General features: G+C 39.0%; 1 protein-coding gene across 1 annotated transcript; it reads right to left on the reverse strand.

Annotated features, from left to right (window-relative positions):
- Window positions 1–14,239: 14,239 nt before the first annotated feature.
- On the reverse strand, window positions 14,240–14,584 carry LOC128070445 (60S acidic ribosomal protein P2-like). The gene has a single exon (XM_052663757.1). The coding sequence runs from the start codon at window positions 14,582–14,584 to the stop codon at window positions 14,240–14,242; it is 345 nt and encodes a 114-aa protein (XP_052519717.1).
- Window positions 14,585–16,577: the final 1,993 nt, after the last annotated feature.

A 16,577-nucleotide genomic window follows, 5' to 3' on the forward strand; every position in this document is an offset into this window, starting at 1 on the left:
CCCAAAAAGCACTATTGGAATCCTTGGAAACCCACTTTAGGAAATGTCATTCTAGGCTGAGCAATGGTTCCCCCCGAAAGCTTTTCCTCCAAATAGAGTACATACATGTGATTGTTTAATTTTATTTAATAATCATGTTGTGGTCCTAAGTCATGTTCACTGGAATTGCAGTTGTTCTTTAGTTATCTTACTTTACTAATTGTCAATGTTTTTCTGGGATAACTCCAATAATTCCTTGCTTATTTTTGTAAGCTTGGAACAAAATTATTAAACTGAAATTAAAAAAAAAATTGTACTTATTTTCTTTCCCAAAGTATTAGCAGCAGAGGAGGAACTATGCTGGTTACCTACAGCATCACTGGGGGAGACATCTTCACGCAGAGTAATTACCAGCTCCATCTCCTATGCTGCACAGACCTACCAGAGTGCATAGCCCAGATCCAGGTCCTGAAATTGTCTCCCTGTTAGTGTGTGTATTAAGGTATTTTGCTGTAGGCTCCTTTCTAGCATCAGGAAAGGAGGCAGAGACTACATTATTTAGAAAGATTGCATTCGTGAAGATCTTTACGTTTAATATCTTTAAGATGATTTTCATATGCCTTCTTTTGAGGTCAACTCCTTTCGTTCCATTTATGGACTCTTTCATTAATTATAAGCTTCAATCTATAGTTGTACTTTCTCCCAGACTTTTCAGATGCCAAAGAAAGGCCATCACCAACTGCTTGAGCTTGATGGCATACTGTAGCAGATGCTCAGGAGTGGCTCACTGTTCCATTCTGACCTTTTTCTAGTATGTCTTTTTGTACTGCAAAGACTGTAAAACCCCCTTGCAGCTAGGATTCTGAATGTGATTTGTGGTCCACCAATTAAACACTCTCATGTGAAACCTGAATTGGGAAATGAGTTGTGACATAGGCTATAGGATTCTGGAACTGACAGCTGTGATTCCCTGGTTCTGCAGCAGCTCCCTTGTTAGCTCAGTCCTATAGGGCTTTGGGGAACTGTCCCTTGAATCTCAATCTAGAATTTTTCCTCAATGTTGATGTCTTCCATAGAGTTGTGGGTTTTACTACATGAGAAGAGAGAAGACACCAGCAAGAGAAGGCAGAATGGCCCCAAACCCAAAAGATCTTCAGCTGTTCTCCAGGGCATTGCTTCAGTTTGTGTTCCCTTGGGGTATAGAGCTGGGTATGAAAGGGGTAAAAGGGATTTGGAGAGGCAAATGGAAGATACTGGAACAATAAGTAGGTCAAATGATGGAGCAAATCCTTGGATTTTAGCGGTTTTACACCTGCTCTCACTAGCATTCAGTGTAGGAGGCTTGCTCTAGAATACTCTTTGTAAAACATGCTGGATACTATGCTGCAACATTCACATACCTGTTTCAGTTAAGTAAATCATTAAAGTAACTTTATAAAATGAGTATACAGGTGAGAAAATTGATACCCTGAGAGGATTTGGAATTGATGGGATTTGAACTTAGGTTTGTGTGGTTTTAAAACTTAAAGTTTTCTAGAAAGTCATGTTACCTGAGAGAGAGAGAGAGAGAGACTGTGAAATGGCACCAGGCAACCTCTGTTTTCTTGGTATCACCCACGGTGAATAACATAGACAGCTACCATTTTACCTGTTTCAGACTCTGAATCACTTCAAAGAACGTGTCAGGCATATTTCCTGAGGATTTTGAAGTAGCCACACACTGTTTTGTTGTTGTTGTTGTTTTTGAACTGAATAATGATTCCCTTGGATTAGGGCAATTTTCTACATTTAACATCAACTTTTCCAATGTAGTTTATATAAAACAATTTTATCTCAGTTCAGAAAGACATTTCAATTGATCTTTAGGTAAAGCTGGGCTTTAGGTGAAAAGGGGGTGCTCCCTTGTCATAATACAATAAAAATTAAAATATATTATGCCAATTGACTTTAATGTTTATGCCTTAACATAATAATTTAATTTATAGGCATATAAACCAAGAAAATAACCTGAACTAAAGAAAAGCTCTTTGTTCCTATACATTTATTATAATGTTATTTGTAATGGTGAAAAAGTAGAAACAACCTATGGAGCTATACTAGAAGGATGATTCAATTAGCCATTAACATTATGCTTATGAGGAGATTATGAAAGAATTGAAAATTACTTGTTATAATATTAAAAGGACATATAAAAGTCATATATGTAGTCTAATCAAATAATTTTTAAAGAAAAATACACAAAAATCTATACACAGGGAAAGCATCTGACAATATACTACAGTAATGTCTCCCAACTTTTCATGTGCAAGAACCCTTGAGGGCTTCCATGGTTGCTCCAACAGTAAAGAATTCACCTGCAATGCAGGAAACCTTGGTTCGATCCCTGGCTTGGGAAGATCCCCTGGAGAAGGGAATGGCTGCCCACTCCAGTATTCTTTCCTGGAGAATTCCAAGGACAGAGGAGCCTGGCAGGCTACAGTCCATGGGGTCACAAAGAATCAAACATGACTGAGTGACTGACACTTCACATCATCAAAAACTTGTCATAGATTTCTGGTTCCAGTCAAGATGGAACAGTCCCATTCCTTCCAGGTCCTCTCTTTTATACCTAAAAATCCCTGGATGTAACATAACAAACAAGCATAGGAAGACTGAAAAGTGGAAAAAAGAAGGCACATTGCCTAAGGACTTAGGGCTGAAATAAAGACAGTGGTGAAGTTCCCTGGCTTTTCTATTGTCTCCCATATGTCTCAGATGATATAGAAGCCTCTAATCTGAACCACCAACAGGCACAAACAAAAAAGCTCCAAGAAAAGCCTATTACGGTTTCCCAAAGGATTGGGAAAAGGGGCAACCTAGCAACAGAAAACCTTTTTAGCAGTAACCTCCCTACTCCAGTTAAACACCAACGGAGAAATCATACCACTCCAACTGACTTTCACTGGAGTCCAGCTGGGAGGTGAGCTATTGTTCTCATCCTACAACAACAAATCATTGTAAATCATCCCTTGGCTTCCCCTCTCCCTGGTGTTAGTAAGGTTTAGGGGAAGCTGCAATTACACTTGCACTCAAAGACAACAAGGCAGTAAGAGTTGGTGTTCCATTTTTGCCAGGAAAGTGTCAGCAGGGTCAAGGGGTCAGCGGAACTTCCACTTCAACCATTTACAATGAGGCAGAGTAAGTCCATACTTCTAAGTAATCCATGAATTAAAAAGAAGTCTCAAAGAAATTTTTAAAAATTCATAGAACTCGTTACAAATGAAAACATAAAAAATCAAAAATATGTGCACCACAGCTAAAGTGTTGCTGAGAGAGAAATTTATACCACTGAATGGTTCTATTAATATTAGAAAAGACGACAAGTCTCAAATCAGTAATATTCCTTCCTACCTCAGTTCAGTTCAGTTCAGTCACTCAGTCATGTCCAACTCTTTGCGACCCCATGAATCACAGCATGCCAGGCCTCCCTGTCCATCACCAACTCCCGGAGTTCATTCAGACTCACGTCCATTGAGTCAGTGATGCCATCCAGCGATCTCATCCTCTGTCGTCCCCTTCTCCTCCTGCCTTTAATCCCTCCCAGCATCAGAGTCTTTTCCAATGAGTCAACTGTTCACAAGGGTGGCCAAAGTACTGGAGTTTCAGCTTTACCATAATTCTTTCCAAACAAATCCCAGGGCTGATCCCCTTCAGAATGGACTGGTTGGATCTCCTTGCAGTCCAAGGGGCTCTCAAGCGTTTTCTCCAACACCACAGTTCAAAAGCATCAATTCTTCGGTGCTCAGCCTTCTTCATAGTCCAACTCTCACATCCATACATGACCGCAGGAAAAACCATAGCCTTGATTAGATGGACCTTAGTTGGCAAAGTAATGTCTCTGCTTTTGAATATACTATCTAGGTTGGTCATAACTTTTCTTCGAAGGAGTAAGCATCTTTTAATTTCATGGCTGCAATCACCATCTGCAGTGATTTTGGAGCTCAAAAAACTAAACTCTGACACTGTTTCCACTGTTTCCCCATCTATTTCCCATGAAGTAATGGGACCGGATGCCATGATCTTTGTTTTCGGAATGTTGAGCTTTAAGCCAACTTTTTCACTCTCCACTTTCACTTTCATCAAGAGGCTTTTTAGTTCCTCTTCACTTTCTGCCAAAAGGGTCGTGTCATCTGCATATCTGAGGTTATTGATATTTCTCCCGGCAATCTTGATTCCAGCTTGTGTTTCTTCCAGTCCAGCATTTCTCATGATGTACTCTGCATCCCCTACCTCAGGAGCTACTAAAAAAGAGCAAAATAAACCCAAAGCAAGAAGAAGGAAGTAAATAATAATTAAAAGAATAGAAATCAATGAAATGGAAAACAGGAAAACAATAGAGAAAATTAATGAAACAAAGAGCTGGTTTTTAGGGGGAAAAATCAGTATAATTGATAAACCTCTAGCAAGACTGATAATGATTGAAAGAGAGAAGACAAAAATCACCAATATCAAGAATGAAACAGGGGATATCACTGTAGATCCAGCAGAGAATACTACAAAGAAGTTTGTGCTCATAAACAAATTCTAAAACTTAGGGGAAAATAGACCAATTCTTAAAGAAACTAGAAATTACCAAATCAAAGCAAGATTAAATAATCTTAATAGTCCTATTCACTTCATGGGAAATAGATGGGGAAACAGTGGAGACAGTGTCAGACTTTATTTTTGGGGGCTCAAAAATCACTGCAGATGGTGATTGGAGCCATGAAATTAAGACGCTTACTCCTTGGAAGAAAAGTTATGACCAACCTAGATAGCATGTTCAAAAGCAGAGACATTACTTTGCCGACTAAGGTCCGTCTAGTCAAGGCTATGGTTTTTCCAGTAGTCATGTATGGATGTGTAAGTTGGACTGTGAAGAAGGCTGAGTGCCAAAGAATTGATGCTTTTGAACTATGGTTGGAGAAAACTCTTGAGAGCCCCTTGGACTGCAATGAGATCCAACCAGTCCATTCTGAAGGAGATCAGCCCTGGGATTTCTTTGGAAGGAATGATGCTAAAGCTGAAACTCCAGTACTTTGGCCACCTCATGTGAAGAGTTGACTCATTGGAAAAGACTCTGATGCTGGGAGGGATTGAGGGCAGGAGGAGAAGGGGATGACAGAGGATGAGATGGCTGGATGGCATCACTGACTCGATGGACATGAATCTGAGTGAACTCCGGAAGTTGGTGATGGACAGGGAGGCCTGGCGTGCTGCGATTCATGGGGTTGCAAAGAGTTGGACACGACTGAGCAACTGAACTGAATAGTCCTATAGTCATTAAAGAAATGAATTCATCATTTAAAATCTCCCACAAAAGACATCTCTAAGCCCAGATGGTTGCATTGGAGAATTCTACCAAATATTTAAAGGAGAATTAGCACCAGTTTATACAATCTTTTCTAAAAATAAAGAAGAAAAGAATGCTTTACATTTCATTTTGTGAGGCTGGCATTACTCTCACATCAAAACCAGACAAAAGTAGTTTAAAAAAAAAAAGAAAGGATGAATGGATGGGTGGAAGCAAGTAAGGAAAGAAAAGAAGGAGAAAGAAAAAAAAGGAAAAGAAGACTATATGCAAATGTCTTCCATGAATTTGGTTGCAAAAATCTTAAGGAAAACATCAACAAATCAAATCCAGAAATGTATTTTTAAAAAGGATTTCTTTCAAAGGAGGCAGGAATACACAATGGTACTGGGAAAGGTAGACAGCTACAATGAAAAAAGTGGCTTAAAATTCAACATTCAAAAAATGAAGATCATGGCATTCAGTCCCATCACTCCATGGCAAATAGATGGGAACAAAATGGTAACAGTGGCAGATTTTATTTTCTTGGGCTCCAAAATCACTGCAGACAGTGACTGCAGCCACTAAATTAAAAGATGCTTGCTCCTTGGAAGAAAAGCTATGACAAAACTAGACAGCATATTAAAAAGCAGAGACATCACTTTGCTGACAAAGGTCCATATAGTCAAAGCTATGGCTTTTCCATTAGTCATGTACAGATATAAGAGTTAGACCATAAAGAAGCCTGAGCACTAAAGAACTGATGCTTTTGAACTGTGGTGCTGGAGAAGACTCCTGAAAGTCCCCTGGACAGTGAGGAGATCAAACCTGTCAATCCTAAAGGAAATCAATCCTGAATGTTCATTGGAAAGACTGTTGCTGAAACTGAAGCTCCAATACTTTGGGCACCTGATATGAAGAGCTAGCTCATTGGAAAAGACCCTGATGCTGGGGAAATTTTGGGGCAGGAGGAGGAGGGAGCAACAAAGAATGAGATAGTTGGATGGCATCACCAATTCAATGGACATGCGTTTGAGCAACCTCCAGGAGACAGTGAAGGACAGGGAATGCTGCGGTGCTTCTGTGCATAGGGTTGCAAGGAGTCAGACATGATTTAGTGAATGAACAACAACAACGTGAAAATGAGTCAAACTAGACTACTTTCTCACACCATGTACTAAAATAAACTCAAAATTGATTCAAGACTTAAACATGAAACCTGAAAGCATAAAAACCCTAGAGGACAACAGGCAATATGCTCTTTGACTTTGGTCATAGCAGCATTTTCTTTGGGTATGTCTCCTCAGTCAAGGACAACAAAAGCAAAAATAAATAAATGGGACTAGGTCAAACTGAAAGGCCTTGCACAGTGAAGGAAACTATCAACAAAACAAAAAGGCTCTCTACTGATGGGAGAAGATATTTGCAAATGATATATCTGATAAGGGGTAATATCCAAAATATATAAAGAACTCAAACAACTCAATATTTTTTAAAATGTGATTTAAAAAGTTGTAGAGGACATACATAGGCATTTTTCCATAGAAGACATACGCATGGCCCACTGGCATATGAAAAGATTTCAACATCACTAACCATCAGGGAAATGCAAATCAAAACCACAATTAAATATTGCCTCACACCTGTCAGAATGGCTATTACCAAAAAGACAACAAATAACGTGTTGGTGAGGTGTGAAGTAAAGGGATCCCTCATGTACTGTACTGTTAGTGGGAATGTAAATCGGTACAGCTACTGTTGAAAACAGTATGAGGCTTCCACGGTGGTCCAGTGATTAAGAATCTACCTTGCAATGTGGGGGACACTCATTCAGTCCCTGATCTGGGAAGATCCCACATGCTGTGAGGCAAATGAGCCCATGCACCACAACTCCTGAGCCCACATGCAGCAACTACCGAAGCCACATACCCTAGAGCCCATGCTCTACAACAAGAGAAGCCACTGCAATGAGAAGCCCGCCCACCTTAACCAGAGAGTAGCCCCCCTTGCAACTAGAGAAAATCCCCATGCAGCAATGAAGACCCAATGCAGCCAAAAATAAATATTTTAAAAAAGAAAACAATATGGATGTTCCTCAAAAAGTGAAAAATAGAACTACTGTACAATCCAGCAATTCCACCTCTGAGTATATATCTGAAGAAATATTAGTTTAATGTTGATGTACGGCAAAACCAATACAATATTGTAAAGTAATTAGCTTCTAATTAAAATAAATTTAAATTTAAAAAAAGATATGTGCATCCCAGTGTTCACTGCAATTTTATTTACAGTAGCCAAGATACAGAAGTAACCTAAGTGTTTATTGATAGATGATAAAATCACACACACACACACACACAGAGGAATATTAATCAAAAAATGGGCCAAAGAATCAAAAAAAATAAATGAGAATGAATGAAATCTTATGATTTGTAACAACATGAATAGACTGAGAGGGTATTATGCTAAGTAAAATAAGTCAGACCAAGAAAGACAAATATTGAATCATTTTACTTATATGCGGAATCTAAAAAACAAATGAACAAACATAGCAAAACAGAAATAGAGTCATAGAAAAAGAGAACAAACTATAGCTATATGTACCTACCCAGATGAATTTCCTGGAAATTAGGCTAAGTAGAAAAAGCCAATCCCAAAATGTTAACACTATATGATGCCATTTATATAGCATTCTTTAAATGACAAAATTACAGTATTTGGGGATGTTTGGTTCTCTTTAGGTTACTGTGTATCTCATATACAAGCAGTGAATGTATTAGAATTAAATTATGGAAGAACCCTCCAACAATTAGGAGTATCCAACAACAATAACAGTAACATTGCACTGAACACAGTTTATTTTAGATTCAGAATCTTGTAGCTTCTCAGGACCATCTTCAAAAAAGTATTTCTTATTGTGAAATGAACAACTGCCAATTTATATAAATTTCTTGTATGCAGAAATCTGGATCAAAGAAAAGCTTTTTTGAGCAATTCATGGAAAATTATACTAATTAGAACATTAAATCATTTATGAACATTAAATATAAGATTAATGTTGAGAGATTTCTAAAAACTTGAAGTATTCAAATTGCCATTTGATATATTCGTTTTTCAAAATACTTCTTTGGTTAAACCCAGAGGAATACTTTTTATAAGCTAATATCTCAACTATTCTGTGTTTATAAAAGTTGGTATAGAGCAGATTCAGGCTTTCTTCACATCTAGACCAGCTAATAAATCTTTACCTAGGATCTTCACCCATGGTGAGGCCTAGGCTCTCTCCTGGCCCACTGACTCTGCTAATTTATACTGACTTCTCTGCTTCCACAACCCAACATTTTGTCAGTCCTAGTTAAGAGAGCCAAGCTAATTTCAGGTTAAATTTTAGAAAGAAACAGATTTTTTTTTTTCTCAACACTAAGCTATTTGTGGGACAGAAAACAGCAAAATAACAATAAAACTAATTTTTAGGTTCTACATGTTTCAAATGGTAAATAAAACCTATTTGCAGGGCAAGTGTCTTCCAAGGCACTGCTTGAGTAGGTTTTGCTTCCTATTGGCCTGCAGGCTTATACATCTGTGTGTTACCTCTGCCTGTTGGTCTCCAACCCCTCAGAGTGAATTTTTAAAATCATAGGGATCAAACATGGACCTGTATGACCCTTAAAGATAAGTACAAGTGTCCAGATTAGAAGCAGAGCGAAAGAGAAGATTCATTCCTAAAGCATTTTGTGTCACAACTAAATGTGGAAGCAAAAAGTAGAAAATCAAGAGTTGGGTAGAGCTGTGGGTGGGCATGTTGGAGAGCAAGCATTGTACACGATTACTCTGTGGATTTTGCTGTTTTCCTGCAGTAACTTTCCAAGTACTTTTTTATATTTAAAAAAATTATTCCCAGGGTTAGTTTTGATGACCTGGAAGGCCAACAGCTACCTATGTGGTATGACTTACTCCCAAATACCTCCGCCAGAAATTTCCACGTTGGAAGTGCATTCCTTTGAGCCTCTGGAGTTCCTGATCTATGAAATACTGCATCTTAAGTCCTCTTTTTGGAGTCAGCAGGCTATAAACTATAAATAAAGAAAGAAGGGAATGTTAAGAAACAAATACCTCTGGGACTCATAATAGTGTAGCCTTTTAGCCTTGATTTGCTAAGTTCAAGGCCCTGAGCATTTCGCCTCAAGTAGGGTTGAGTCTGAGGCCTTAAAAAACTGGAAAGAGAGATGGGAGAGGCCAAAAGAAAGGCTCTTCTTCCTTCCGTTGTTACTGGAAACAGCAGCAGCTGTTGCTGTTGTTGCATACTGCCCCAGCTCCCTACATCTGGAGGATGATGTTAAAGTAAATAAGCTCATTTTAGCAGTTTGTGGCTCTTAATAGCTCCAGTAACAAGAAGGAAACTTCTAGGCTTTTCTACCAAAAACCACCATTTCTATCTACCCTTAAACAAAGTAAAGCTCATGGGTGAAAGAAGAGCCTCTTTAATCTGAAGGGACAAAAAAATGAAATTTTGATTTCTTATTGATATGTATGTATATATTTGATTTAATCAAATTGGCTTTTTGTTTAAAATTATATTACTTAAAATTATAAAAATCATAAATGTTTAATTAAAAGTTAATAAGTGTTATTAGAAAGAAATTTGGGGACAGGATAAAAGTGTTTTAAAGGAACTCCAAGTCTACCATTTAACGCTATCAACTGCTGATATTTAAAACAGAAACTGTGAACTTTAATTTTAATTGAATATAACCAGAAGAAAATCAACTACAGTGCAACTGGAAGAATTAAGCAGGCAATATCTTTTTTTTTAACTGGAGTAGAGTTAATTTACAATGTTGTGTTACTTTCTGTGATATAGCACAGTGACTCAGTTATATACGTGTGTGTGTGTTTTCGTGTGTGTGTGTAAAAACCACTCTTTTTAAACTCTTTTCTCATATAGGTCATTATAGAGTATTGAGTAGAGTTCCCTATGCTCTACAATAGGTCCTTATTAGTTATCTATTTTATACATAGTAGTGTATATATTGGAGAAGGCAATGGCACCCCACTCCAGTACTCTTGCCTGAAAAATCCCATGGACAGAGAAGCCTGGTAGGCTGCAGTCCATGGGGTTGCAAAGAGTCGGAGACGACTGAGCGACTTCTTTCACTTTTCACTTTCCTGCACTGGAGAAGGAAATGGCAACTCACTCCAGTGTTCTTGCCTGGAGAATCCCAGGGATGGTGGAGCCTGGTGGGCTGCCATCTCTGGGGTCGCACAGAGTCGGACATGACTGAAGCAACTTAGTAGCAGTAGCAGCAGCAGCAGCGGTGTGTATATATCAATCCCAATCTCCCAATTTTTCCCTCTCTGCTTTCTGCCCCTGATAACCATAAGATTGTTTTCTGTACCTGTAACTCTATTTCACAACAAACTGTGGAAAATTCTGAAAGAGATGGGAATACCAGACCACCTGACCTGCCTCTTGAGAAATCTGTATGCAAGTCAGGAAGCAACAGTTAGAAGTGAACATGGAAAAACAGACTGGTTCCAAATAGGAAAAGGAGTACGTCAAGACTGTATATGGTCACCCTGCTTATTTAACTTATATGCAGAGTACATCATGAGAAATGCTGGGCTGGATGAAGCACAAGATGGAATCTAGATTGCCGGGAGAAATATCAATAACTTTGGATATGCAGATGACAAAACCCTTATGGCAGAAAGTGAAGAACTAAAGAGCCTCTTGATGAAAATGAAAGAAGAGAGTGAAAAAGTTGGCTTAAAGCTCAACATTCAGAAAACGAAGATCATGGCATCTGGTCCCATCACTTCATGGCAAATAGATGGGGAAACAGTGGAAACAGTGTCAGAGTTTATTTTGGGGGGGCTCCAAAATCACTGCAGATGGTGATTGCAGCCATGAAATTAAAAGACGCTTACTCCTTGGAAGGAAAGTTATGACCAACCTAGGCAGCGTATTAAAAAGCAGAGACACTACTTTGCCAACAAAGATCCATCTAGTTAAGGCTATGGTTTTTCCAGTGGTCATGTATGGATGTGAGAGGTGGACTATAAAGAAAGCTGAACACAGAAGAATTGATGCTTTTGAATTGTGCTGTTGGAGAAAACTCTTGCAAGTCCTTTGGGTTGCAAGGAGATCCAACCAGTCCATCCTAAAGGAGATCAGTCCTGAGTATTCATTGGAAGGACTGATGTTGAAGCCTAACTCCAATACTTTGGCCACCTGATGAGAAGAACTGACTCATTTGAAAAGACCCTGATGCTGGGAAAGATTGGGGGCAGGAGGAGAAGGGAACGACAGAGGATGAGATGGTTGGATGGCATCACCGACTCAATGGACATGAGTTTGAGTAAACTCCGGGAGTTGGTGATGGGCAGGGAGGCCTGGTGTGCTGCAGTCCATGGGGTTGCAAAGAGTCAGGCGTGACTGAGGAACTGAACTGAATTCTATTTCTCTTTTGTAAGTACGTTCATTTGTACCATTTTTTTAGATTCCACATATGAGCAATATCATTCGATATTTGTCTTTGTCTCCCTGACTTGCTTCATTCAGTATGATATTCTCTGGGTCAATCTGTATTACTGTAAGTGACAATTATTTTATTCCTTTTATGGCTGAGTAATATTACATCATATATATATAATATTACATCATATATATATATATGTGATATATATATATATATCTCACATTGTCTTTATCCATTCAGTCCTCTGTTGGACATTTAGGTTGCTTCCATGTCCTGGCTATTATAAATAGTGTTGCAGTGAACATTGGGGTGCATGTATCTTTTCAAATTATGGTTTTCTCTAGATATATGCCTAGGAGTGAGATTGCTGGATCATATGGTAACTCTATTTTCAGTTTTTTAAGGAAACTTCATACCGTTCTACATAGTGGCTGCACCAATTTTCTTTCCCACCAACAGTCTAGAAAGGTTCTCTTTTCTCCACTCCCTCTAAAGCATTTATTGTTTGTAGATTTTTTTTTTTTTTTTGGCTATGCCAGGTCTTCCTTGTTGCATGTAGGCTTTCTCTAGTTGGAGCAAGTGAGGGCTACTCTTTGTTGCAGTACATGGGCTTCTCATTGAGGTGGCTTCTCTTGTTGAAGAATATAGCTGTAGGCATACAGACTCAGTAGTTGTGGCTCACAGGCTCTACAGTATGGGCTCCGTAATTGTGGTATGTGGGCTTAGTTGCTGCACTGCATGTGGGTTCTTCCTAAACCAAGGATCAAACCCATGTCCCCTGCATTGGCAGGTGAATTCTTAACCACTGGACCACCAAGGAAGTCCCGTTTCTAGGTTTTCGGATGATGGCCATTCTGACTACCTCACACTGGTCACATGGCCATCATCAAAAAACTCACTGTGGTTTTGATTTGTATTTCTCTAATAATTAGTGATGCTGAGCATCTTTTCATCTGTTTTTTGTCCATTTGTATATCTTCTTTGGAGAAATGTCTCTTTAGATCTCCCATCAAATTTTTGTTGTTGTTGTTGTTGTTGTTATTACTGAGCTGTATGAGCTGTTTGTATGTTTTGGAGATGAATCCCTTGTCAGTCACTTTGTTTACAGATATTTTCTCCCATTCTGTGGGTTGTCTTTTCATTTAGTTTATGGTTTCCTTTGGGGAAACAGTGGAAACAGTGTCAGACTTTATTTTTGGGAGTCTAAAATCACTGCAGATGGTGACTGCAGCCATAAAATTGAAAGACGCTTACTCCTTGGAAGGAAAGTTATGACCAGCCATATTCAAAAGCAGAGACATTACTTTGCCAACAAAGGTCCAATGGATGTGAGAGTTGGACTGTGAAGAAAGCTGAGTGCCTAAGAAGTGATGCTTTTGAACTGTGGTGTTGGAGAAGACTCTTGAGAGTCCCTTGGACTGCAAGGAGATCCAACCAGTCCATTCTGAAGGAGATCAGCCCTTGGTGTTCTTTGGAAGGAATCATGCTAAAACTGAAACTCCAATACTTTGGCCACCTCATGTGAAGAGTTGACTCATTGGAAAAGACCCTGATGCTGGGAGGGATTGGGGGCAGGAGGAAAAGGGGACGACAGAGAATGAGATGGCTGGATGGCATCACCGACTCGATGGACATGTGTTTGAGTGAACTCTGGGAGTTGGTGATGGACAGGGAGGCCTGGCGTGCTGTTATTCTTGGGGTCACAAAGAGTCAGACACAGCTGAGTGACTGAACTGAACTGAACTTACTGTGCAAAAGCTTTTAAGTTTAATTAGTTCCCATTTGTTTATTTTTGTTTTTATTTTTATTACTCTAGGTGGTGGGTCACAAAAGATCTTGCTGCAGTTTATGTCAGCGAGTGTTCTGCCTATTTTCCTCTAAGAGTTTTATAGTATCTAGCCTTACATTTAGGTCTTTAATCCATTTTGAGTTTATTTTTGTCTATGATGTTGGAGACTATTCTAATTTCACTCTTCCATACAGCTGTTCAGTTTTTCCACCAGCACTTATTGAAGAGGCTATCTTTGATCCATTGTATATTCTGGCCTCCTTTATCATAGATCAAGTGATCATAGGTGTGTGGATTTATCTCTGGGTTTTCTATCCTGTTCCATTGATCTATTAGTCTGTTTTTGTGCCAGTACCATACTGTTTTGATGACTGTAGGTTTGTAGTATAACCTGAAGTCAGGGAGCCTGATTCCTCCAGCTTTTTTTTCTTTCTCAAGGTAGCAATACAGTATTCTTGTCTGGGAAATTCCATGGACAGAGGAGCCTGGCAGGCTACAGTTCATGGGGTCACAAAGAGTCAGATGCAACTTAGTGACCAAACAAGAATGGTATATGTACTATGTGTCAGGACCTCTTGTAAGTACCTAAGATATGAACACAGAGTTGGGAAAAGAAGTGCACAATTGGCTCTTTTTTTTTTTTTTTTTACATAAAAAGGATTTTATTTGCAGGGGAGTGGGACTCTAGTCAAACAAGCCAAACCCCATGTCGTCATCTGACTCCTTTGACTCTTCCTTCTTCTCCTCCTTCTTCTCTGCTGCAGCTAGAGCAGAACCCACAGAAAATGCTGCAGATCCTGGGGCAGCAGAGACAGCCACAGCCCCACCAGCAGGCACACTGGCCAGCTTGCCGATACCCTGGGCAATGACGTCCTCAATGTTCTTTCTGTTCAGCTCACTGATGACCTTATTGAGCTGGTCATCATCTGCCTCGATGCCGATGCCGTCCAGGATCTTTTTGACTTCCTTGGCCCTGAGAGAGGAATTGCCCCCGAGGGCGGTCAACAAATAGGAGCTGAGGTAACGCATCTCAGCAGCGGCAGAGCAGCCTAGCACATGCAGCCTCAGTGGCTTCAGGGATGGAAAGGAAGGCCACAGTTGGCTCCTATATGTCAGTTAAAACAGGCTCCAGGGAACCACTGGGTATAAGAGAAAAAAGAAGAATGAAGAATGAATTCAAGTTTTTGTTATGAGCAACAGAGGGGATGGTGTGGTCATCAAATAAGATGGGGTATATTATGAGTGGGTAAAGTTGCGGGCATTGCATATCAGGAGTTCAGCTTTCCACATACAAGTTAGGCATGTTTCTTAAACATCCAAATGCAGACATCAAGTAGGTAGCAGGCTATATGATTCTGAAGTTCTGAAAAGACATTTGGGATGAATATATGATTACTATGACTATGAAAATCAAGAGTGTGTAAATGGTATTTAAAGCCACATAACTGAATGAAGCACCAGAAGAGTGACTAAATATAGAAGAGATATAGCCCAAGGACTGAGCTCTGGGAAATCTGATTAGAGATACATGACGTGAAGAGAAATAAGAGCAGACAGAGAAAGAACAGCCAGAGTTAGGAGAAAAACTACATGAGTTTGATGTCCTGGAAGCAAAGTAACCAAAATGTTTCAGGTAGAAATGATGAAGTGTCAAATGCTACTTGTATGTCAGAAAAGATGAGGATTGAGAATTGATCAGCAAAACTCCATGAAGCCTGGAGCTTGGAACACTGTTTTAAAACTACAGAACTAAAATTCAATGACTCTTTTCTGAGTCTCTTCAGGGAATCCACCTCCATGTGACTCATCAGGAGGATTTTTTTCACTTCCTCTGCATTGCCTTTCATCTTTGTTACTCTCTTGGCTGCTCTTCTATCCTACAATATATCACCTGTTACTATACTCTTCCCTAAGGCATTTATCTGCAACAATTAACTTCTGTCTGTCATCTGTGTCTGTGTTCCGTATGACCCTTAAGGTAAGCTGAGGGTCTCCTCCAGGCCCCCCAGGCCCAGGCTACACAATGGGCCTAGTGCTTTAGAATACTTTCCTTGAATATTTCCAAGAGGCCCTCTGGGGCCAGCAGTCTCTTCTGGGAAGACCTCTCCTGGACCAGACCAAGGACAAATATTCTTTCTGCTCTTCTCACTCTTCTCAAGCATCCCTTGCCTAACCTTCTTATTGGTGGTGGTGTGTGGTAAGAAGAGGTATAGTCCGGATTGAGAAGATCATATTCCAGAAATGCAGTGATTGTGGAATAATGTATTCAAGAAAAGGTGCAACTGAAATATTTATTCTATACAATTCTGAAATGTAAGTTTATTAATAACAGAAAATTAATTATTATTTTTAAAAGATGTTTATTCTTACTGACATATAGTTGCTTATAGTTTATTAGTTTCAGGTGTACAACACAATGATTTAATATTTCAAAAAATGAATTATTGTTCACATTTTCCTGCATATTCTGGGTAAGATTAGCATGTGTGTTCATCACCAAAGAAGCACAGTAACTATCTTTAAGAGAGTCACTGGAAGTCTACATTCATAGGCAGCATCATAGAGATCATGAGATGAAGAATCATGAGTAATGATGCAAGGTATTAGGATGTTACAGTGGCAAGATCTACATTATTTCAATACAAAGAGGTTCTGAAGAGTCATGGTGTTGTGAATGATAACAGTGTTAGTACCTTTTTCTCCTGTCAGGAGATATAAAATTATCTAGGAATTGCATATTTGAAAATAAGAACATGAAGATATGGGTCCAGGATCTGAACAAGAAAAGGTGGTACCTAGATACCACTAAGAGTCCTCATGTGCTTTGATTGAACAATAAAGAGATATCTAAGTGCCTCTTCTCTACCCATAACTCTAAATATTAAAAATTAATTCAAATGAGCCTATAAATTTTGTCATCCTTTTTATTTTATATTATTTATTTATTTTTTAAATATAAATTTATTTATTTTAATTGGAGGCTTATACCTGCAAAATATATTTTCTTGAGGATCTCACACAA

The sequence above is a fragment of the Budorcas taxicolor genome, chromosome X (genome assembly GCF_023091745.1).
Source record: "Budorcas taxicolor isolate Tak-1 chromosome X, Takin1.1, whole genome shotgun sequence".
Taxonomy (NCBI): domain Eukaryota; kingdom Metazoa; phylum Chordata; class Mammalia; order Artiodactyla; family Bovidae; genus Budorcas; species Budorcas taxicolor.